General features: G+C 41.3%; 2 protein-coding genes across 7 annotated transcripts in view; both read left to right on the top strand.

Annotated features, from left to right (window-relative positions):
- Window positions 1-24,538, top strand: part of Pde1c (phosphodiesterase 1C) — a 433,383-nt gene that overhangs the window by 338,116 nt on the left and 70,729 nt on the right. For all 6 annotated transcript variants that reach the window (XM_050155518.1, XM_050155519.1, XM_050155515.1 and 3 more), the window contains 6 exons: window positions 1,517-1,617; window positions 5,368-5,496; window positions 12,448-12,549; window positions 13,049-13,169; window positions 18,681-18,762; window positions 22,307-22,427. In XM_050155518.1, coding sequence (XP_050011475.1) covers window positions 1,517-1,617; window positions 5,368-5,496; window positions 12,448-12,549; window positions 13,049-13,169; window positions 18,681-18,762; window positions 22,307-22,427 — 656 coding nt within the window. The remainder of the gene's footprint in view (window positions 1-1,516; window positions 1,618-5,367; window positions 5,497-12,447; window positions 12,550-13,048; window positions 13,170-18,680; window positions 18,763-22,306; window positions 22,428-24,538) is intronic.
- Window positions 10,100-10,790, top strand: LOC126509559 (ubiquitin-conjugating enzyme E2 L3). Its single transcript, XM_050155522.1, has one exon. It carries the CDS (start codon window positions 10,120-10,122, stop codon window positions 10,582-10,584), a length of 465 nt encoding a protein of 154 aa, XP_050011479.1. The 5' UTR covers window positions 10,100-10,119; the 3' UTR covers window positions 10,585-10,790.

Below are 24,538 nucleotides of genomic sequence, written 5' to 3'. Positions count from 1 at the left end.
ATTTCTGTGAGATCAGGTTCAGACTGGACTACATACTGGGTTTTAAGCTAGCATGTTCTTTAAGACCCTTTTTCAAAAAAAGAGGAAGAATAGGTGTTATATATGTGAAGAATATCAAGAAGAGATGTCATATAATTTTATACATACATAAGTTTATCCAAAATTAAATAAATATAGAATATAAACAAAGGAAATTTAACCTACAGATGATAGGTAAGAATTCTGGAAAATATATTATATGGCTTCTCATATGAACAACTGTGTGACCTTGGTGGAACCTGAGTTTCTTATGATCTCATTTTCTCTTTCTGTGGGGATAGCAGCTACACAGCTAGTTCCTCTATGAACATGTGAATGGTATGTGGGTTTCTACATTTAAAAAGAGGCAGCCAGGTGGTGGTGGTGCACAGCTTAAATCTTTAATTGGAAGGCAGAGGTAGGTGGATCTTTGTGAGTTCGAGGCCAGCCTGATTTATAAGAGTTAGCTCTAGGACAGGCCCCAAAGTTACAGAGAAACCCTGTCTCGAAAAACAAAACAACAAACAAACAAAAAAGTGGTTAAGAGCACAAGCTGCTCTTCCAGAGGATCTACGTTCAAATCCCAGCAATCATATGATGGCTCACAATCTCTGTTACTCTAGTTCCAGGGGATCTGGTGGTTTCTTACTTCTGTGGGCAGTACATACATGTAGCAAACAGACACACATGTAGGGAAGACACTTGTATGCTCTGTTGAATTGGGTTTTCATAATAGTAAAGGTGGGGGTGAGGGGCTTCTGAGGTTTAAGACCCACCCCTGATTGGCTGACATTTGTCTAGGGGTGTCTTGGTGAGTGTGTTCTGGCAGGTGGTCCTATCTACAGCAGTTGGAATGTTAGGCATTTCCTTAAGATGGTCTGTTTTTGGCTGGTGCTCAGGTAATCTTAGGGTTCTTCCTGCAACCAGGCACCGCCTCAGGGTAAACTACTGAGCCCCAGGCCTCTTGTTAAATTTAAGGATGGCTGAGTCCTACTCTGGCAGGTGATAATGGTTGGAAGTAAAGAACTTCCTTTGGGTGACCTGCCCAGACTTAGCTTATCATGGCTGGCTCCTACACTTGATATTAAAAGTGTTAAAACTTTTAATTACTTCTTGATAAATGAGAGAGGGTATTGCATTGAATTTCTCCCAGGGGAGGGGGAAGGACAGGACAAGGAAAGGAAAGAGAGACAAGAATTGTATTTTGAAGTGGGAGGGCTATTTGATGAGGACATTTTAAGTTCTTCATTCACTGTTGCTGTCTTTCTGGAATGTCGGATCAGAGTAATAGTTCTTCCAACCTTGAGTGTTGCGGTCAAACTACAAGTTCACAGTCTCCTCAATGAGGAAAAGCCCCCATTACTTTTATGTATAAAAAACTTGTTTGGCAACAGCCAGCAGCTGTAGGGTGGAAGGGAGCAGGGTGAGTTTGTTGTCAGCATGCTCAAGCTGTGTGAGCGAGAGACAATTTCCTGATTGCTGTGAATCTCCCTTGCAGAACTGGCTGACAGAACTGGAGATCTTTGCAATAATCTTCTCGGCTGCCATCCACGACTACGAACACACTGGAACTACCAACAATTTCCACATTCAGACACGGTGAGGCAGTTGAAATGTTTGTAGAGCAGGCACGAGGAGGCAGGGATATAATTTTAGATGTCAGCAAGTTGTGCGTTCATCACTTTGCTTTTATGTGGTTGCTCTATTTTGAATTTTGAAAAGATTAACTTATAAACAAGAGAGGAGCCTGGGCGACTTGATTGAACACACAGCGTTTTAAAAAAACACCTGCTGCTATTTCTCATCTTTTATTCAGATCTAAAGCGGCTCTTCCTTTCTTCACTATTATAATGTTCACCTGTTATTTATGTATGTCCTGCGCTCCTCTACCTGTTTCTAACAGGTGTGGCACAGGCTGCATAGAGCCCCAGATGTCATGCACATGACATCACAAAATTCATATAACCATTGGAGGGCTTCTGTCAAACAAACAATTTAGATCCAGAGCATTCTGATAAATACAAGGTCGCAATCACTTACGGAACTGATGTGGGCCGTGAGAGGTCATCAATGATGCAGGCACAAAGCCAGGAAGCAACAGAAACACCATGTGATTGCCACACTCATCTGATTGTTACTCCATGGCCACTTCTCATGTCCCAGCTCAGAAGCCATGACTCACTCCTTCCACCCAGCCTCAACCTCTCATGCTAACAATCTGATCCCAACAGCAAAAAAAAAAAAAAAAAAAAAAANGTCCCAGCTCAGAAGCCATGATTCACTCCTCCCACCCAGCCTCAACCTCTCATGCTAAGGATCTGATCCCAACAGCAAAAAAAAGTTTACTTCTGCCTGGGCCACCAATGGGCTGCTTGCCAAAGATAATCACATAGGGCTGTTGACTGTTGGCATCCCCTCCTACAAGGAGGAACAGGGAGGGTCACTGGATCCTTCCCTGAGTATCTAGCCATTGCTCCCAACCAGTTGTATGAATTCTGCCCTAGCTCTGTGGGTTTCAGGAAGGGGTGGTGTATATGGTCGTATTGGAAGACTATAGGAAAGAGGCTCCATCTATGCAGTTAAGGGAAGCCTTCCAAATGCTGGGTGCCGACCTTCTAGTATAGCTTCTTTGGGGTCAGCCACATTCCTAATTGCAAACCCTTGTCCACCTGGACCGGACCAGACCGGACCCGTCCAGACCAGACCAGACTGTTCTAGACCAGACCAGACTGGACTGGACTGGACTGGTTTCGACCAGACCAGACTGGTCCATGACACACAAACACACGACACATGACAAACACGACACACACGACATGCATGACAGATATGAAACACGTGATACACATGACACTCATGGAAACATGGCACACAGGACAAACACGACAAATATGGCACACCTATCACACATGACAAACACAACACACATAACAAAGCAACACACATGAAAATGTGACACACATGACAAATATGACATGCACGACAAACACGCCACACAGCGCGAGTGGCAAATATGTCAACACACGGCAAATATAACACACATGACACACGACAACATGGCGTGCATGGCAAATATGACACACATACCTTCTTTGGGGTCAGCCGCATTTCTACTTGCAAACCCTTGTCCACCTGTGCTTTGTATGTGAGCTTGATGAGCCCATTGGTGGCCCAGGCAGAAGTAAACTTTGTTTTGCTGTTGGGATCAGATCCTTAGCATGAGAGGTTGAGGCTGGGTGGGAGGAGTGAATCATGGCTTCTGAGCTGGGACATGAGAAGTGGCCAGGGAGTGACAATCAGATGAGTGTGGCAATCACATGGTGTTTCTGTTGCTTCCTGGCTTTGTGTTTGCATCGATGACCTGTCACAGGCCACATCAGTTCCGTTAGTGATTGTGACCTTGTATTTATCGGGGTGCTCGAGATCCAAATTAAACCACAACTCAAAGATTCATCACCATACATGAGAAGAATCCAGGGTGGATGAGGCTTCAGGGGTGGTCGATTGTGCACCCTAAGGACCTTAGGAGAATTTAGAAAGGGTCCTAGCCAGGTTTCAGCAAGAGCCGAGGGAAGGAAAGTGAGAAGAAGCTAAAACATCGATCCTACTGAATACTTGAGGTGGCACCATGAGGGGAAAATCTTTCAGCTTCTATGAGCCTCGGTTTCCTTGATTGCACAACTGGAGGCTCGGGAAGATGGTCATGGAGTCATGTATCCGGCTGGCAGCAAGCAGCAAGTGACCCTTGTGGCTGCTGGTGACATGTAGAAGCTGAGGTGCGCGCTATCAAAGAAGCATGAGGACGGGGACCACATCAAGGTCCAGAGAACTGACAGTGCAGGCCAATGGTCAGTGTCCTGAACCCAGAGCATAGGCGATCTACCCAAGAGAGGCCAGAGGGACGTGTCATTGCCAGCAACTGATCCACACTCCAGGGGATGTGTGCCTGCCTGGAGGGTCTGGGAGGACGCATCCATGATGGGAGCAAACAGCAGATGCAGGTTCTGAGCACAATTGAGGCTCGTGCTTTGGGCCTTGAAGTCATAGGGATACAAGGAACAGCCTTTGTGGGGCTGGGGAGATGGCCCGCTCAGAAAAGTGCTCGACAAACAAGACGAAAAGAATTTGATCCTCTGAAGTCACATTAAAAGTCCAGGTGTGAGTCAGGCGATAATGGCACATGTCTTTAATCTCAGCACTTGGGAGGCAGAGGCAGGTGGATCTCTGTGAGTTCAAGGCCAGCCTGATTTACAAAGAGAGATTCAAGAAATCCAGGGCTACACAGAGAAACTCTGTCACAAAAAAGCAAAGCCAGCTGTTGTATGAGCCCACTTGTTTGTTTCCCCACTGCCTGGCCGCCCAAACTCCCGAAATAACCACACGGAAACCATATCAGTTAAATCACTGTTTGGCCCATTAGTTCTAGCTTCTTATTGGCTAAATCTTACGTCTTAATTTCTATTAATTTGCGCATCACCACAAGGTCGTGGCCTACCAGCAAAGTTTCAGCGTGTCTGACAGCAGCTCCACGGCTTCTTTCTGACTCTGCCTCCTTTTTCCCAGAATTCATTGTAGTTTTCCCCACCTAGATCTGTTCTACTCTATCACAGGCCAAGACAGTGTCTTTATACACCCATAGTGTTCACAGCCTACAGAGGGGACTCCCACATCAACCAAACAACCAAACCACAAAACAAAGCAAAAGCCAGGGACAGTGCTTGTGCGGGTGGAACCTGGAAGATCTCTAGGTTCCCTGGCCGGCCACCACAGCTGAACTGAGCTTCAGGGCAATAAGAGATTCTCTTTCAAATAGCAGGATATATGGTACCAGAAGAAAGAATGCCATCTGAGGTTCACCACAGCTTCCATGTGGATCCACACACACCAATACATGAGATACACTCACACATGAACACACACAAGCAGCTTTTCTGGATACACCGAGATTCTTGTCTGTTAGCCAGTGGCTCCCGCCACATCCTGTTGTCAGATGTGCCATATTTGTCATGCGCGTCTTTTCTGTCACACTTGTCCAATTCGCCACACATGCCATTTGAACCGGTCTTAGTCAGTCTCTACCGCTTTGAGTTGGTCTGAACTGGTTTGAACCGGTGCAATCAAGGAAACCGAGGCTCATAGCTTCTTATAAACATTTGGGGATCTTCTCGGTTATTTATTTTCATTTACATTTAGGAAAAAATAAATTGTCTCTGCACTCTAATAAAATCGCTGTTCCATGTCTTTGCACACCCTAAGTGGACTTGAGCGGGAGCCTGGAGTTGCTGGTGCTGAAAATCAACACTCCATTTAGGCCCCAACCTGAAGGAGTTTGTGTGTCTCTCTGCACAGGTCCGATCCAGCTATCTTGTATAATGACAGATCTGTCCTGGAGAACCACCACTTGAGTGCAGCCTACCGCCTTCTTCAGGATGACGAGGAGATGAATATTTTGGTCAACCTCTCAAAGGATGATTGGAGGTAATGTGAGAAGGCAGTTTGGAAGCCCCAGAGGGGGAGTGTGGGCAGATGGAACACATTGCTGCTGAGGAAAGAGCCCCTGCGCAAACTCCACACTGTTCTCTCACACAGAGTCCCCCAAGGCTTGCTAACTTGGCTTTTCACATCTTTATAAAGATCGGATGTATCATTTCTATCTTCATTTTTGTTTGGTATTTTCTCATTTTTTGGACACAATTTTGTTCAAAAAGGTAAGTGATATTTATTTTCCTTCCTGGTGTGATTGTTGGTGATCATGTGCAAAGTAACAGAAATAATAGAATTGGCTTAAACCATGTGAGTATGCCCTCTGATTAATACATTATAAAATTGAATGATTCAAAGCACATAGGTGAATTAATGTAAACTCTGTAAATTAGTCCCTTGAAATTAGTTTAGTGAAGTCTGTGCACTCACCATCTGTATTAGAGTTTCTATTGCTTTGCAGAGACACCATGACCACAGCAAAAGGAAAACATTTGATTGAGGTAGCAGCTTGCAATTTCTGAGGTTCAGTCCATTACCATTGTGACAGAGAGCATGGTGGAGTGCAGGCAGACATGGTGCTGGAAAGGGAGCTGAGAATTCTGCATCCTGCACAGGCAACAGGAAGTGGTCTCAGACAATAGGTGTGGCTTGAGCATATATGAGACCTGAAAGCCTGTTTCCACAGTTGATACTTCCTCCAAAAAGACCAAACTTACTCCTACAAGGCCATACCTGCAAATATTGCCACTTCCTTTGAGGCCACTTCCTTCAGACCACCACACAACCTATATCTGTGCCTCTTGCCACTGTTATTTTCTTTGAGATTTACCTCACAGAAAATAAAATATTGAAGAGAACAGATATAATCATATGCCTGAGACATCAGAACATCTTGTTGGAAAATTTTATATAAACACAATAACTGTGGGAAGCTAGAATAAGAACAGCAAACTCAGTGTAGAGAGAAAGGCAGAAATAACAATCTTACTAAAGAAACCCATAAAATTACAGACAACAGAAAAAGAATTAACAATTCTAAAATCTAGTTCTTTGAAAAAACAACAAAATTGATAAGTTTCTAATTTGGCTGAGCTAGAACATATATTGCCACTCTCAGATTCTACATATTTCAAAAGATAAAACAAATAATTTTAATATTCCTGTATCTATTAAAACAGTTGAGTTTGCCATCAAAATTTTCATACCAAGAAACCTCCATTCTTGGGTATTCTCTCTAACAAAGTCTTTGAAAGCACAAGGAAGAGATCAACACGATGTTAGGTCAATTATCTGTAAAACATTGAAAGAAGAAATCACTTTCTAATTTGCCTCATGAGACATAACTTTAAGGTCTATGCTTTTGCAAAACTATCACAAAAAAATGAATCTTAGGGTCTAGTAAACCCCATGAACATAAATGCATAAATTCTTGTTAAATATCAACATTTGAAATCTTATGCAGAAAGTTTGATTTGGATAGTGTGGTTAATTTTACATCAACTCACGTTGGCCACAGTGAGCCTTTGATATTTTTTGAAAACATTCAAGATCTTTCCATGAGTCTGTTTGTAGTTGAAGCTAACTTAGAAAGGAGTAGACTCAGTAAAGCAGACTGTCATTGCTAATATTAACAGGCATCATACAAGGAGCTAAGGGTTAGACAAATACTATAAAAGGTTCACCCTTCCCCAAATAAGATCAAATTCTTTCTACCTGAGTTTGAACTGAAACCGTCTTCCTGAATCTTCCTTGAGTCTGTTGTCTTTGGCTGGAGTATATCATTTGGCCCTAAAGATCTACAGCTTGCTGACTGCCCCTGCTGACCTTGGTCTTATCAACCTCCATAAGTCTGTGAGTTAATTCCAGGGCTGGAGATTTAGGTTGATTTGTGGAGTGCTTGCCTATCATGCATGAAGCCCTGAGTTTCATCCCTAGTACTGTATACAATTGGATTTGTAGAACATGCCTGTAACCCCAGCACTGGAAAAGTAGAGACACAAGGATTAGAATTTCAAGGTCACCTACCCCCCACATAAAGAAGGCACAGTCAGTCTTGGGTACAGAAAACCCTGTTTTACAAACAAACATAAATTTTTGGTTGATTTGGCATTCAAAATTCAATTAAAAAATTCACCTTATTAAAAGCAAATAACCAAGCAAAGAAAACCAAATGTTATAGATAAAAGCCTGTAATCCCAGCACACTGGAGACTGAGGCAGGAGTATCCTCGGTTGGAATCCATACTGAGCTATTTCAGGCCAGCCAGAATCATACAGTGACTCATTCACTCAAACAAACAAACAAGTAACAACAAAACCCCAAACAAAGAATGTGGTCAGGTCATTTCAATAGCTAGATCCAAAACATTTGGCAAAGGTCATTACTTCTCAAATAAAACCTCTTCCAAAGAGAAACAAAAAGGAGCCTATAGCATCTCCAGCTGGGTAAGGCAGCAGTGTAAAGCCATAGTTAATATCAGCCTTCATGGTGAAATACTGAAGACTGAGAACAAGAATAGGATGTCTAATCTTATATTAAACAATGTGAAGTGTTTCTGTAAGCAAATGAGATCTGGTTGTATGGAAAGCCCTAAGACTATATGGCAGCTACTAAAATGATAATGATTTTTATGAGGCTTCTAAATATGAAGTTAATGTAAAAAATAATAGACTAGCAGCTAGCCATTAGAAAACTGCATTGAAAATTCTTATGCAAGACAGGAGATAAAAGGATTAAATTTGTTGAAATCAGCGTGGAAACTTCCGAGAAAACTAATAATAGAACAACCGTATGATTCATCTCTCCCACTGCTGGATGCATTCCTAAAGAAATGTGTGAGAATACCACAGAGACACCTGCACACCCATCTTCATTTGTGACTGCGTTCACGAGAGCCAAGCTATGAATTAACCCAGACACCCATCTTGGATTCTTGGGTGACTGAATAAAGAAACTATAGTCCACGTATACAGTGGACATTTTACGATATTCATTAATTGATGAGAGGGACGGTGGGTACATACATTCCATGATGTTCTCTCCTTCACAAGGTGGGATCAAACTCAGGAGATTGGACTTGGTAGAAAGTGCCTTTACCCACTAAGCTAGGGGTTCTCAAAATGGGAGTTGCAACCCATTGGGGATGGAATAACCTCTCCCAGGGGTCAAATATCATATATCCTGCATATCAGATATTTACATCATGTTTCATGACAGTTGCAAAATTGTAGTTGTGAAGTAGCAATGAAATAATTTTATGGTTGGGGGGCATCACAACATGAGGAGCTGGAGAAAAGGGTCGCAGCACCAGGAAGGCTGAGAACCACTGCACTAAGCCCTCTTGCAGCCCCTGCACTGGAGTCTTATTCATCTACAAAGAAGAATGAAATTATGGAATTTATAGAAAATTAGTCGAAATGAAGGTCATCATGTTAAATAAACCAAATGCAGAAAAATAGATATTGAATTTTCTCTTCTCTGCATCATGATTAAGTAAACACAAGTATGACATAAAGGTAGAATGAGGGCTCCTTAAGAAGAGGAGGGAGGAGGAGCAAGAAAGGATGGGGGCTGAGGAACAATCTCAATGTTGTGATATTTATGTATATACAGCCATGCTAAAAGCTACTACTTTGTAGGTGAATTAAAAATCTTTAAGAATGACGATCAGAGGTCAGTATTAGGTGTCTTCCTCTACTGTTCTCAAGCTTATTTTTTGAATCAGTGTCTCTTCCTTGAAGCTGGAGGTCACAGATTAGTAGTATTGGCTGGACAGTCAGCTTTGCAGATCCTCTTGTACTGATCCCCTTTCCCTCAGTGATAGGTTACAAACGTGTCCTGTCGTCCACAGCACTCAGTCCTCACGCTTGCCTGGCAAGCACTGCGCTGACTAAAGGACTTCCTCAGATCCCTCGCCACTTGATTTTTGATAAAGGGTTAAGTCGGACTGAAGGGGAAAAGAAACTTATTTCAGTGAACGGTGTTAAAACAAGTGGGTGTCTATGGAAAACAGCGATTTTGACCCTTACATCAAGCATACTCAACAAATCTACTCAAATTTTGTCATAAAACCTAGGCAGGCTGAAATAACTCAGCTGGGGCAGTGGCAGACTGAAGAATAAAAACATAAAACGTGAAACGGCCACTCGGTCCAGCATGCAGCTCAGCGGCAGGCACACTGGGCTTGTTCCCCACTGTGATAACAATGGCAGTGGCAAGCATTTTACAGAAAAGCACAGAGATGTCTTCAGGAAACATGGGGTTCTTAGGACACGAAAGGTGAGAAGCATTTTGAAAAATAATCAATTCAATGTGATGAAAATTAAAATTTTTGGAAGGTACCTAATTGATGTAAGTCAAGAAACTCCAACACTGGGGAATGTTGGTACTGTGCATGTCCTATTGGGGTTTGTATCCAGAAGCACAATGCACCTTGACAAATCAGTAATGAAAGTTTTTAAAGAAACACCCTCTTTTAAAAATTAAAAATTAATTGAAACAGTTTCCTAAACAATGATATGCAAGTGGTAAAAGTACATGAGGTATTCAACAATAGTATTTGTTCAACAAAATGCAAAAGAAAACTGCACACGGGAAAGCAGCAGCACCAGATTCAAGATGGCGGCCAGCAGGAGGCTGATGAAGGAGCTTGAAGAGATCCGCAAATGTGGAATGAAAAACTTCCGTAACATCCAGGTTGATGAAGCTAATTTATTGACTTGGCAAGGGCTTATTGTTCCTGACAACCCTCCATATGACAAGGGGGCCTTCAGAATTGAAATCAACTTTCCAGCAGAGTACCCATTCAAACCACCCAAGATCACATTTAAAACCAAGATCTACCACCCTAACATTGATGAGAAGGGGCAGGTCTGTCTGCCGGTAATTAGTGCTGAAAACTGGAAGCCAGCCACCAAAACTGACCAAGTAATCCAGTCCCTCATAGCACTGGTGAACGATCCCCAGCCTGAGCACCCACTCCGGGCTGACCTAGCTGAAGAATACTCTAAGGACCGTAAAAAATTCTGTAAGAATGCTGAAGAGTTTACAAAGAAATATGGGGAAAAGCGACCTGTGGACTAAAATCTGCCATGAGTGATTCCAGCACGTTTGAGCAGAGCCCCCGAGCAGTGCATTCAGATACCCCGCAAAGCAGGACTCTGTGGAAAATTGACACGTGCCACCACCTGGCGTCCGCTTGTGGCAGTTACTAACTTTCTACAGTTTTCTTAATCAAAAGTGGTCTAGGTAACCTGTAAAGAAGGATTAAAGAATTCAGATGTTCTAAAAAAAAAAAAAAAAGAAAAGAAAACTGCACACAACACTAGATGGCTAGAAACAAAGGCTGAGAGAAGGCAGGAAAGGAAAAACAGAACTTGAGCATGCTTGTCAAAAATGTGAGCTTAAACAGTCCTATTGCAAATGGTTTGGCAGTGTTTTATACAGTTAAATACTCAGGCGCCTAACAAAACAGCCGTTCAATTTTGGATATTTACCCTAAAGCAATGAGACCATGTCCGTCCATGTAAAGACTTGCACACAGATAACCAGGGGTGATTTATTTGTCGTCATCCTAAACTAGTGTAGAATACACCAACTGTATGTCATCTGTTAAGTGAATAACTAACTGCAATAGTTGGGAGACCTCCCATCTGGAAGAAGCAAGAAACTATCGGTGACCCTTTCTAACACATGTAGCAAGTTCTTCTGCCTAGGAAAGGAACTCAGACAAAAGAGAACATTTTGTTTTATATACCTGTAAGTATGCATATCTGTATATGCATAACGTATATAAAGTACAGTGTACATGTATACATGTATAGCATGCTTATATGTTTATCATTTCAATACATATTCATATATATTAGCATTATAGACATACACATGCATACACATTATATACATACATATGTAGAAGTAGAAAGTGGGACTGCCTGAAAGAAATGAAAAGTATTTGCTATCCTGAATGCAATGGTGTTTTCAAAGACTTATTCAGCTGCTAAAACCAGTTGAATCATGCTTTTTCCATAGGAGTTGTTTATTCTATATAAATTATGCCTTGGTTTCTTTTGTTAGTTCAGTATAGCATCTAACAGCTTCCAGGATTTCAGGGGATGGAGGAAACAACAGGAAAACTAGGGATGCAGAAATCATTCTATATGATGTTAAAATATTAGACACATGGCAGAGACATTTATCAGACCCTATGAAACTGTGCAATACGATGAGTGAGCCCTAAGTCAACTATGGACCTCATTTAATAAAAGTATTGACATTGGTCTGTTGGCTGTAACTCTTGAACCCCATGTAAGCACAGAATGCTTTGTGATTCGGGAAACGACAAGAGAGGGGATGTACCCTGCTGTGTTTTTCTATAAGCTTTAAAAATTAAGCCTGTTTGTAAAATGCGGAATACACAAAGTATCCAGTAGATTATCAGTCTAGTCTCTAGGATTATTTCAAGTTAGTTTTATCTTAAGAATGAATTCAACTGAGAAGATAACATTTGAATTCATATTTTAGCTTCACTGTAATTTTCCAAATGATAGGTGTATATCATATTGTTTTGAAAAGACTTACTTGATTTGTAAATTCTGTGCATGCGTGTGTGTCTCTGTGTGGGTATGCACACGTGGATTCAAGTGCTCAGAGAGGTAATCTTCCTGATGTGTGTGCTCAGAATCAAACTCAGGACCTCTGCAAGAGGATTAAATGCCCTTGACTACCGAGAAACTTCCTATCTCCCTGTATCATATTTCTAATAGATTATTCTTTAGTCCTTAATCGTCATTTATATCCCACTTCATAAAAATTCCACTGAGAAAACTGACATTAGATTTGAAATGTCTGAAACAATGAACTAATTTTGACTAAATGTGGCAAAACATAACTTGGATTTTCCTTTTCTTTGTTTTCATGCCTTTTCTTCATGGGCATCCCGAAAAGGGAGTTTCGAACCTTGGTAATTGAGATGGTAATGGCCACGGATATGTCCTGTCATTTCCAGCAAATCAAAGCCATGAAGACAGCCCTGCAGCAGCCAGAAGCGTGAGTAGTTTGTAACATGTTCTCACAGGGCTTGGACTGAAATTTGCACATTTTAAACATTGAAAACACATAACCTTCAGAATAATGGTTGGGTTATCTCAAAAAGTAGTGATGTCTGGAGCAGGGAGCTTGAACATCATGTGTCATCTCACAATTAGCTACAAGTGGTTTATGAGAATCTGAGTTCGAGTGAATACAAGACACGGTACCAGTTTGCCCCAGTTAGCATCATGACCCTGTTAGTAATTAGTAACAGATCAAAGGTCCGTTAAATGTAGCAGTAGCTAAGGGAAGAAAGTATTGTTTAGATTTTTGTCATCTGGTTGAAAAATGCAACCATTCCATACATTAGTTAAGTGAGAAGTACCCCATTCATTAAATGCTGAACTGTCCATTCACCAACATAGAGGTGGTACTTAGAGGTGATTTTAAAGATTCTCAAAACTTCCAGTATTTGAGGTGTGTGATCACTGTGTGCTTGCATGTGTTGGGTTTGCAGAATTGAAAAGCCGAAAGCCTTATCTTTGATGCTGCACACAGCAGACATCAGCCACCCTGCAAAAGCCTGGGACCTGCACCACCGCTGGACCATGTCTCTCCTGGAGGAGTTCTTCAGACAGGTACCTTGTCTCTTGCTGCTCACCAGGGCTGATGCTGGGCATCTTTGGGAATTGACTATTCCAGCATCTCTCTGGCAAGGACCGTGGAGGATGTAATTATTTTCTTTAGAGAAAGAGGCTTCTCATGATTGTTTTATTTCTGTAGTCATAATTCTTAAATTTTATCAAAATTTGGATTCTCAAGACATTGTGAAGTGCATTCTGTCCTAGGCATTTCTGCTTTGAGGAAAAGTGTTTTCTCGTGGCAGTCTCTTCTTTAAGCATTATTTGAAGAGGACTTTTCCTTTTTTTTTTTTTCTATTGTTACCAAAAAGTTATTAAGGCTATTTTGGTATCACCCTGCGGGACAAAGCTGATAATCTTTGACTCATGTCTCTTATTATTGGGTAGGTTGTTTCTTTTGATGGATGAGCCATGACACAATGTTTCAAAATTATATGGCAAACTGGAATCAAGAAATCACTAGGAATTATTGTTCAAGTGCATTTAAATTTAACCACACCTTCAATCCAGAGTCATGTTATTGATAACATGACTTTAATATCTTTTGGGGTATGCATTGCTTTAAGACAAATACAAATATGTGAATATAACAGAATCAAAGAAACAAAACAAGTATGTGTCCCCAAGACAGAGGTCTTTGGGGTTAGAGTTAGTTCTCCACCCTGACACAGATGCTGGTCTTGCCTTGAGAAGAACTGCCACAGACACTGGCTTTGAGACACGAGACGCTGAGCTCAGTCAATGAAATGTAGATTACAGACCTCAGTTACTGTCAGTTCATTCAGCTAATTCCAGTTCATTCAAAGAGGGAGGCACACAGCGTGGGTTCTGAAAACTCTAAGTCCCTAATAACACTTAATATCCCATCTCACCATTGTTCCCTCAAATGACTAGGGTTATGTGCCTTCTCTGAGCCTTAGTTCAGTTTCCGTTGCTATAATACCTGAAACAAGATAATTTATAATGAATAGAGATTTATTTAGATCATGGCCTTGGAACCTGGAACTCCATTAGCCTGGCATTGGCATCTGGTGAGCCTACTTGTTGGAGGCATCACAGTGCTAGCTCTGGTCTCTCTGCTTTAAAGCCTCCTTCATGGGGTATTAGTGACCCACCCTCACGGTCTTATCTAATCCATTGCTGTCTTCTAAAGGCTTCATTGCTGAATACTATCCACACATGACTTTGGGAATTAACTCTCCACCGTCTTAGCTTTGGGGACACACTGACACCCTGGCTACCCTGGGCTTGGACATGAAATCTTCCTGATGCTCTTAGTGTTATGATTCTTGTTTGAATGGGGAAATAATTGCACAAAAATTTGCATGTGTATGTTTTTCTTTCTGAAGCTGTACGTGTCTGATAGTAAGTGGCACTAGAGTTAACAGTTGCAAAAGCTCCAAACTGTCCATCAGAGTTTTATTCCAACACTTTGCAGCCCGGGACCAATCAAGTTGCAGTTCTGATTCCCTTGGCTTTTGTGTTTTCTGTGATTTATTTTTTCTTTTTGAGGGAACAGAAAAGATTCAGGGTAAGACTGGATGAATATTCTTATGAACGCTTCAGCCTCAAATACCCTGTGTTCTCTTCCATGTGTCCATGGGTACCAGTCCACATACAGGCAACCACCGTGATTCCAGGTCATGTGCCCTGTCCTTATATGGGCAGGTTCCTTTGCATACCTGTTTTGTGGTCTCAGGAGTAATCCCCAGGCTCCATGATGAGAAGAGTAGAGTGAAGAGTGGGCATGGGAGGAGCTTGAGTGACACAGGTGTGACCCTGGTGTGTACACAAGGACAACCAACTGCAAATTCATCCTTCATTGAGGACTTACTTTAAGTGATTTTTGATTGTGTTTCTAACAGTAGTGTGAGACCTTTCTCTAAATACCCACCCCTCCTTTTGCATATGTTCCCTTAGATATAGCTTTGTAAAAATTCCTCCATCATGCTAGTAATATTCAGTCTGTGCCCAGTGGACAGATCGTGGCTAACTCACATATGTTTGATGTATTAAAGTGATTCCTTTTTTGAATTATGAGAGTGTTTGAAATCACTTAATTATGTGAACATTCTTTCCTCACCATAAAGGAAACCTTGTTTGTGTACATACACACATAAGCTCACATGGAATGAGAATGTGCTAAGGGCAATGTGGAAATAACCATACCAAATTTCTTGGTCTATTGAGACTGGCGTGCTAGCTCATTGCACTCGAACTGGCTTTAGTAAATGTAGTTCAGTGAAGTATTTTTATTGTCTTAAGCCAGATGCCAAAGCACAGCAGGTAACCCATGAGAGGAATAATGATCCTCCAGCTCTTAATGATAGCTTTAAAAGTGAGCAGTTCACATGGGAAACCCCAATGGGACCAGAGAGCCTTTTCAGAATTACATTCAGAAGGTTGGAGTATAATTTCAAAATAATGCAATAACTGGCCCTCGTGGACATGGTCCAGGCATCCTTCATCAGCTTCATAACCATGTTCTACAGAATCCGTGCCACAGTCCTGGGCTAATTTTAAATGAAGCACTGACTTTGAAAAAGGACGTCTGCCTTGGTAAATCTATCTCCTTCTGAAAAGCTGTGAGGTTCCTTTCCTTGATATCACTGTGAACTTTTATATGTTGGAAACATCTCTCACAATTCTTTTCATTTCTTCTGTGTCTGTTTGTTTTATTTCATATACATTGCTGAATTTTTCAATCCCTCCCCTACAAGACTATGCTATTATCTCAACGTTGCTTCTTCAGTGATAATGTTTGCATCTTTATTCATCTCCTTGACTTTTGTTTTTCTAACTCTCTGGGTTCTATGCTCACTTCATTTGCTTTCATTTCCACTTGTTTAGAAAACAGAAACTGAGACTTATTTGTTTATTGCTGCTCTGACACACTGTGCTTCAAAGCAGTCTTTAGTGTCTAGTCTTTAAAATTGATTTTTCGTTTCCTTTTAACCAAGAGTTACCTCAAATAGAATATTTTCCAACTTTTCTATATCTTAGTGATATATTTTTCACTTAGTAGATTCCAAATTACTTTTTAATTGATCAAATAATTTGTTATTTTTTAGAGTTTAAATTAGGTGTATGCATTCAGCTCCTTTGTGAATGTCTGTGGATTATGGAAGACTTCTCTGTCTGATTTTCAGCTTACATTCAAAAGAATATCAGATATATCTATATGATAGTTAATCTTTTGCTATTTGTTTTGTGACAAAACAAAACACCCGAGAATATGAACTTAAAGAGAGAAAGTAATGGGTCTGAGCTTCGTGGTATATACCTTTAATTCCAGCACTCAAAAAGGAGGGGAACGAGGATCTCTGAGAGTTCAAGGCCAACCTGGTCTAAATAGCAAGTGCCAGGACAGCCAGAGCTACAAAGAAAAACTGTCCCAAACAAACAAACAGACAGATAAATGTTGAGAGAGGTTTCTGTCCCTCCAGGACCTTCAGCCGTTCAGTGTCAAAGAAACACACAGAGGCCTGCATTAATTATAAACTGGTTGGCCTATTAGCTCAGGCTTCTTATTAATTAATTCTTACATCTTACATTAACCCATAATTCTTGTTTGTGTTAGCCACATGGTTTGGTACCTTTTATTAGTGAGACATTCTCATCTTGCATCCTCTACATCTTGGTAAGAACTGCAGACTGAGCCTTTACTCTTCCCAGAATTCTCCTATTCTGGTCACCCTACCTGTACTTCCTGCCCAGCTACTGGCCAATCAGCACTTTTACTAAACCAATAAAAGTGACAAATCGTTATAGGGTACAAGACCATTGTTCCACAGCAGATAAATAAACAAAAAAGGGAAAAAGTATATGTGGGCTCATGGTTGAGGAGGTTTCAGCACATGATTAGCCTGTTCCAATGTATTTAGGCCTGTGGTAGAATATCAGGGAAAAAGAATATTGCTCCCTTACTGGCAAACAGGAAACCAAGAGAGCCAGAGAAGAAAGTTCTGAGGGCATGAGATATACCCTTTAAAGCTGACCTGCTAGTGACCTTCTTCCTCCAAGCCCACTCGGCTATGAGCTCACGAGGACTGAGTCTATTGTACCAGCTGGGGACCAAGTCATCAACACATTTTGCATTCAATCACAGCAATTTGCTTTCTTCATTATATCAGTTAAATATCAGACTTTTATATACTTTTAAAATATGAGTGCTGCCATGGGCTAACCAGAGTTTCTATTATTTTTTTCTTTCTCTGCATTGGATTTTTTGCTCCATAAATGCTGTGCCATTTGGTTCTTGGCTCTTTGTAGGTATTAGCTCCCAAAGTATGCAATAGCTATGATCAATATAAAGCCTCTTAAAAACCTACCTCATGCGTTTGCTAGAATTCTTATCTGACTCTTTGGTGATATTATTTAGAAATAAGCATTCAGATGTTGGGGCAGTCTTGGCTAGAGGCTATTAAGGTTTCCAAGTCCTACTAACTAATTGGTGATGTTCATTACAGTTAGACAGTGCGAGCTGGAACAAATTCACTTCATTGTCTCTCAAAGCTTGACTTCAAATATGGCTACCTCTCTGGCAACAGTAATTCTTTTAGTAGTTCTTCTTATTTCCTATATGTCTTTTGTCATTTTGGCACATGATAAGCCCTTTAGGTTTGGACTGCTATCCCACATTGAACAGGTGGAAAATTGTGGAACAGCCAAGAACAGTGACCTTCCTAGGACCACACGCCCCACAGCAAAAAGGCAGGATTCAAGCATGACTAGTAGCCGTTAACCTGAGTGAGTTTTTTCCTACCAGAAAAGGAAGAACACAGTCCGTTGATAGACACGAGGAAATATGTTTGTCTCCTTCCTCTAGACATGACGGAAAAATTGAACCTGTGTTGCATGTTTTTAAAGGCCATCTCCACCAACAGTTAGATTCCCATAGCACTTTTGTTAGAGTGGTGCTTTTGGACACCGTGAAGAACATTGTGTCTGCACAGCTATGCTGTATTATTGTTGAATAACTGGTTCTTTCTAGTCCACTGTTCACAGTATATCAAGTATTAGGGTGGGAAACACAGAAGCATGTACTCCCTTTGCTTGTGACTTTAGTTAATGTTAGGAGACAAAGCCATGTTAGTCAGTTTGAATTTCCCTTTCGGACACAGCTTACCACTGGGAGTTCAGGCTAGAAGAAGGCCACAGGTAGCCGCAGGAAAACTGTGGGGAACAAGACCATTCTGACTGTGGTTTTGGCCCCAGGCCACAGGACACATGGACTGCTGCCTGGTTTTCCATGGGGAACCTATTGCTACCCTGTGAAGCTTTCTTTGGGACAGCATGAGACTGCATTCAGAGGGAATGATTACGGAAGCCACCACTTCTTGGTGTTTTTAGTTTAGAGGAGCAAGTCCCACCAGGACTTATTATACAATGTAATTGTAATAATTAAAATAAAGATAAGTGGCCTAAGTGGTAGTTGAGGCTGCTAAATAAAATCGGGGCTGTTCAGCCCACTGTTCTTTTGTTTACTGTGACCTTGTGTTTTTCTAGGGTGACAGAGAAGCTGAGCTGGGGCTGCCGTTTTCTCCTCTCTGTGACAGAAAGTCAACCATGGTCGCTCAGTCACAAGTGGGTAGGTATTTGCCAGCTGCTTAGAAGGAGCATCAGATGGTATATCCGTGGTGGGCAGGGCACTGTGCTTGGTGATCCCAGCTGGGAGTCTGGCTCATTTCTGCCAGCCTTTGGAAGGCTGAAGTGACATCATTCTCTCTGGGCCGTGGCTTCTTCTGGGGGTCGATTAGATGGAGGAATTTTGGAGTCTCCATCATTCCTGCCCCAAGGAAAGAGGACTTCAAGTACCCAAGGAAATATCTGTGCATACTGTAGTTAGGAAGCCCATTTTGCTTGAGTGCCTTTATTATGCTTCAATACTAGAAGTCATCTTACCATCTCCCCTTCTTCTTCTTCTTCTTCTTCTTCTTCTTCTTCTTCTTCTTCTTCTTCTTCTTCTTCTTCTTCTTCTTCTTCTTCTTCTTCTTCTTCTTCTTCTCCTTCTTCTCCTCCTCCTCCTCCTCCTCCTCCTCCTCCTCTTCTTCCTCCTGCTCCTCTTCCTTCTTTTTAATACAGGATTTCTCTGTGTATCCCTGGCTATCCTGGAACTTACTCTGTAGACCAGGCTGGCCTCAAACTAGAGATCCACCTGCCTCTGTCTCCTGAGTACTGGGATTAAAGGAGTACACAACTTGACCATCTCTCTTTCTTGATGCTTCTTTTGTCTAAGTTTAGGACTTTCCTCCTTCCTGGGAGGCCTCTTTTAAATTGTTTTCATTTCCTCACTCTTTTTCTTTGGTTAAAAAAATTACCATAATATCATATTACACGTATTACAAAAACCCTCAGCTGTGGGAAAGAGAAACAGTGTCACCCATCACATAAAATAAATGTCATGAGTGAACTCTACTTTAGAAGAGTCTATGATTACTGAAAAATCTATTTAATAAAGAATTCCTGCCTTTTTGACCTCCCTACTTTAGGAGCAGAGATCTGGCCATTTAGCTAAAGCTAACCATGAGCCAGGCTGACCAAGAACTGACTGTATAGCTAAGGCCCTTGGCCTCCTGACCTGCCTGCCTTTGATTCCCAGGAGCTAAGACTGAGAATATGTGTCACCGTGACTGGTATTTGCTTCAACTTTATGTGCACCTTCATTGTTTTATTTGTTTTATCATGGTGTGTCTTGAGTTCCTGTCAGGTACTGGGCTCTCTAGGAATTATAATAGATGCTATAAAGTAAAAAAAAAACTAACTGTACATGGTACCTACTTTTAAGGACATTATTAAACTAGTATTAGACAGTGGGTAGGTAAGATATTAGGAAACAGTGTATGCTAGAGCACTATGCATGCTGAAGGTAGAATCTTAACATTTTACAATGGAATACATAGACAGTATGAGTGATATGGGATTGCCCTTCTATGCTGTGAATACCATTGGTGAATAAAGAAACTGCCTTGGCCTGTTGATAGGGCAGAACTCAGGTAGGTGGGGAAAACTAAACTGAATGCTGGGAGAAAGGAGGCGGAGTCAGAGAGAAGCCATGTGGCTTTATGGAGACAGATGTTGGCAACTTTACCCAGTAAGCCACAGCCACGTGGTGGTATACAGGTTACTAGAAATGGGTTAAATTAAGATATAAGTATTAGCCAATAAGAAGCTAGAGCTAATGGGCCAAGTGTTTTGAATAATATAGTTTCTGTGTGATTATTTCGGATCTGACCTTCTGGGCGCTGGGAAACAAACAAGCAGCCCTCTTACAACATATGAGAACCGTTAGATTCAGGTAGTCCACACAGACTTATTAAGGAGTGATATTTGAGCTATATCTGAGGAAGCATTCAAGTAGTGTCTAGGCAGGTAGTGATAGATAAGGTACATGTTAGCAATTGCTTAGTGCTGGGTAAAATGACACCACACACAGGAGATAGAGAAAGCAGAGAGATTATAAACTGCTTAATATGGTCAGTGAATTCTCAGTAGCTCCAACTTGGTAGGGAAAAGGGTACAGTGAGAGACAATATAGAGAAAAATAAAATCAGGATTTTACATTCTGCCAAGAATGGCACACATGCTTACACTCTCCTGTAAGAAATAGGGGCATAACAAAAGAATTCTGGTTACCATCAAATACTGCAGTTTGAACCCCAAATTAAATTGTTGTAAACTGCAAAACAATTTTTTAAAAATTGTTTCCTTATCAGATAGACAGTTCTTATTTTGTGGGTTACACTACAGTTTGTTCAGCATCCTTCTCTGATGAGTATCAGCACCAGTAACTGTGAAAACTAAATATTCATCGCTGCATTTCCAGATACCTACTCAAAGAAGTGGGCAGTAGCTCCCTTAGTGGGTGTTTGTCTCCTTCCTTATGTGTGACTATGGATGACTTACTCCATCCCTATTAGTACCAATGTGTGTACTATGTTCACTTAATGTGTAACAAATACTCATCTAATTTTCTTGTTTTTCTCTTTTTGTTGTTAATGGTTTTGTTTTATTTGTTTGTTTGGTCATTTGTTTTTGAGTTAAGACAATCACTCTAAGCCAGCTTTTGCTCTCTTTGCCCATCTTAAAAAGTTTCATCGCAGTAAGGATCCTAATGCAGTTTCCAATTCTTTCTTTTAACTTCCCACTCGATTCTGCCTCCTGTATCTCAGGTCAGCAGCTTGGAGCTCATCCTCTGTCTCTCATTTCTTTGGCTTTGTTGCTCGGGCCTCTAGAGCAGCACCTCCTCCTGTGCTGTACTATGTATACGTTTGGTACCCAGTGTAAAACTCCTAGCAAGATTTTCTCACTCTCTGTCTTTCCTCCTCACTGCCTTTCCATGCCTCTTGCTGCATGGACTGGATCAAAGTTCATTTAAATCTATCATCACGAAGCTTTTCAGATTTTGTCAAGCTAGCCCAGTAATTCTCTGGTTCTAAACCTTAAGAGCTTCCTTTCCTGACATAACTGTGGATAACTGGCCTCCCCAAACGTTTTTTTTTTTTCAAAGTTCAGAGCATTTCCCTCCACCCAGTGGTTGCACAGTCATCACCTGCATACTTTTCAACCTCTGAAAGTCCCTCTGTCCAGAGTGAATAGTCACATTGTTCTTAACATCCATCCTTGAGAGCTTGGCTCAAACACAAAACCTCCACATAACTGTTCACTGGTCTCTATAAGAGCAAAACATCTCCTCTCTTCTATTTCTTTCCTAAGAACCTTCATCTGGGCTTCTCCTTTGGCCCTGCAGAAACTCTAGGGCTCCTTTTTGTCCCCATTAAATTTTACCTACAAATTCTTTGTAGACTATTGGTTTGCATTATTCATCTTCAACCTTTAATAAAACACATCACACTGTTTATTATATAGCAGGTGTTAAATTGTATTTTTAAGCTTTCAATTGAATCACTGATTAAAAAGTCCTAAGGGAATTATATAAGGGAAATGAAATTGTCTCGTGACATTCAATAAGAATGAGAGCAACTAGTTCTTGACTGATTTGGAGCTCCCGTCTAGAGGTGGTGTTTTCTTTGTTTGGTGGATAGGTGAAGAAAAGAGTAATTGGTTTCTAGTGAGAAACCAGGACTGATCCCTGTTAGCATGCTGTTATCTGAGCCACTGCTGCTTCTTTGTAGGTTTTATTGACTTCATTGTGGAACCCACCTTTACTGTGCTCACGGATATGACTGAGAAGATTGTGAGTCCGTTAATCGATGAAACCTCCCAGACTGGTGGGACTGGCCAGAGGCGCTCAAGGTCAGTGGGGAAGTTTGAGATCTGGGTGGTGGTAGAATTCTTTTGTTGAAGGATGTGTGCTGTCACAATGAGGAGTACCTCTCTTGCTTCTTACAGAAGACATGTCTGCCTCCTTCTTTATTTCAGAGGATTTAGAATAATACTCTCTATGCTTGCTAGGCTGGCCCATAACAGGTGACCCAAGGCCAGAGTGGGATGCCCCACTCTCTGAAGCCTTTGTTTCCAGAAGCACTGATCAGTACACTTCTGTAGTGCAGAAAGCCCTTGTTCCTGATTCTGCAGATGGTCAGGCTTTTGATCAGAAGTGAGGCTGACTTTCATTTCTATTCAGGAAGAAAGAGGAGTACAGATTTTAAAAACAATATAACAAAACACCTCACATTTAAGTGTTTTCTAGTGCCGTGAATCACAGCATAAAGCATAAGGATATCAAATGTAGAGGTGTACGAGGTCAGATTCTCCAGCCAGAGTTCAGGCTTACTGCCCTGACTCCACAGCTTATTGCCCTGTGTAGTCTTACAGAAATCAGCTCAGTGCCCTAGTTCCCTTCCTCGAGGCTGTGATAGAAACATAGACAAAAGCAACTGGAAGGGGGGCTGGAGAGATGGCTCAATGGTTAAGAGCATTGCCTGCTCTTCCCAAGGTTCTGAGTTCAATTCCCAGCAACCACATGGTGACTCACAACCATCTACAATGAGGTCTTGTGCCTTCTTCTGGCCTTCAGGCATATACGCAGACAGAATATTGTATACATAATAAACAAATAAATAAATAAATAAATAAATAAATAATTTTTTTTTAAAAAAAGCAACTGGAAGGGAGAGTTTATTCAACTTATAATTCCTGGTTTTAGTCTTTCATTGTGGGGAAGTCAGGGCAGGAACTTGAAGCAGCTAGTCAAACCCATACTCAAAAGCAAAGAGAATCAATTTACATATATTTACACTACTTTGTTTTTTCCTCTTTTATACAGTCCAGGACCCAAACCCATGGAAATCCCATGGTGGGCTTGATCTACCTGCTTCAATTAATGTAATCAAGATAATGATCCACCAAGATGCAAACTGATAAACTTGAACTAGATAATCCCTCATTGAGACGATTTTCCCACCACACTCGGGTTACTCATTTGAGAAAATAAGATTACAATGCTCACAGGTTAATTGAATGACTCAGTATTTATAAGATCATTGGAAGACCTGTCATGGTAGAAGTGCTGGCTACTGTAAAGCTGGCCCTTAGTCTTTAGTGACACAGCTGATTCTGCTACTACAGCTGCTGTCACCTCTGTTCTTGCTACCACCATTATCTTAGCACTGCCATCACCACTACCACTGCTATGGCTACAGCTGCTCCTACCACCAACTCTACCAGCATCACCACCACCACCAACTCTACCACCATCACCACCATCACCACCACCACCATCACCATCATCACCAACTCTACCACCATCACTACCACCACCATCACCACCACCAACAACAACAAAACACTACCACCGCCACCACTATTACTACCACCACCAACATCATCACTACTATAACAACCACCACTACCATCACCACCACCAACAACAACAAAACACCACCACTACCACCACCACTTCACTATTCCTAGCATGACTAGTAGCTGTTGCTAAACCCATTGTAATTGACAGCTTGTCTCCACGTCTTTGCAAAGCTTTGTGCTTTGTTATAAAGGATGAAGGTAGAATTGATTTTAAAATATGAGAGGCAATGTGCAGGGAGATAAATAAATAGGGAGAGACCAAAGAAGGAGGAACTCAAAGTTGCTTAAGATGAATGAACCCACATTGAAGATGCTAAACGTCAAGGACAGAAGCCCTTGATAGGTCTACATCCTTTCTTATCTCTTCAGGTACAGGCTAGAATGAACTCTAGTAACCCTTCATTATCATTTTCAGATCTGATTTATGGCACTAACTGGTCTAGCTACTTCAGAACATAGAATACTCCATCAGAAGAATGCTACCTTCTGATATTTGCAACATATCCCATGGTTAAAGCACAAAATAGAGTTAATTTAAAATTAGATCTTTGGCATGGTCTGGTTATCCACCGTCCCTCAGAAACATAAAGGAATCATTG

The sequence above is a fragment of the Alexandromys fortis genome, unplaced genomic scaffold (genome assembly GCF_014885135.2).
Source record: "Alexandromys fortis isolate MF-2015 unplaced genomic scaffold, M_Fortis_MF-2015_v1.1 scaffold_93, whole genome shotgun sequence".
Taxonomy (NCBI): domain Eukaryota; kingdom Metazoa; phylum Chordata; class Mammalia; order Rodentia; family Cricetidae; genus Alexandromys; species Alexandromys fortis.
The sequence above is the reverse complement of the archived record's forward strand: the minus strand, read 5'-3'. Positions and strand labels throughout refer to the sequence as shown.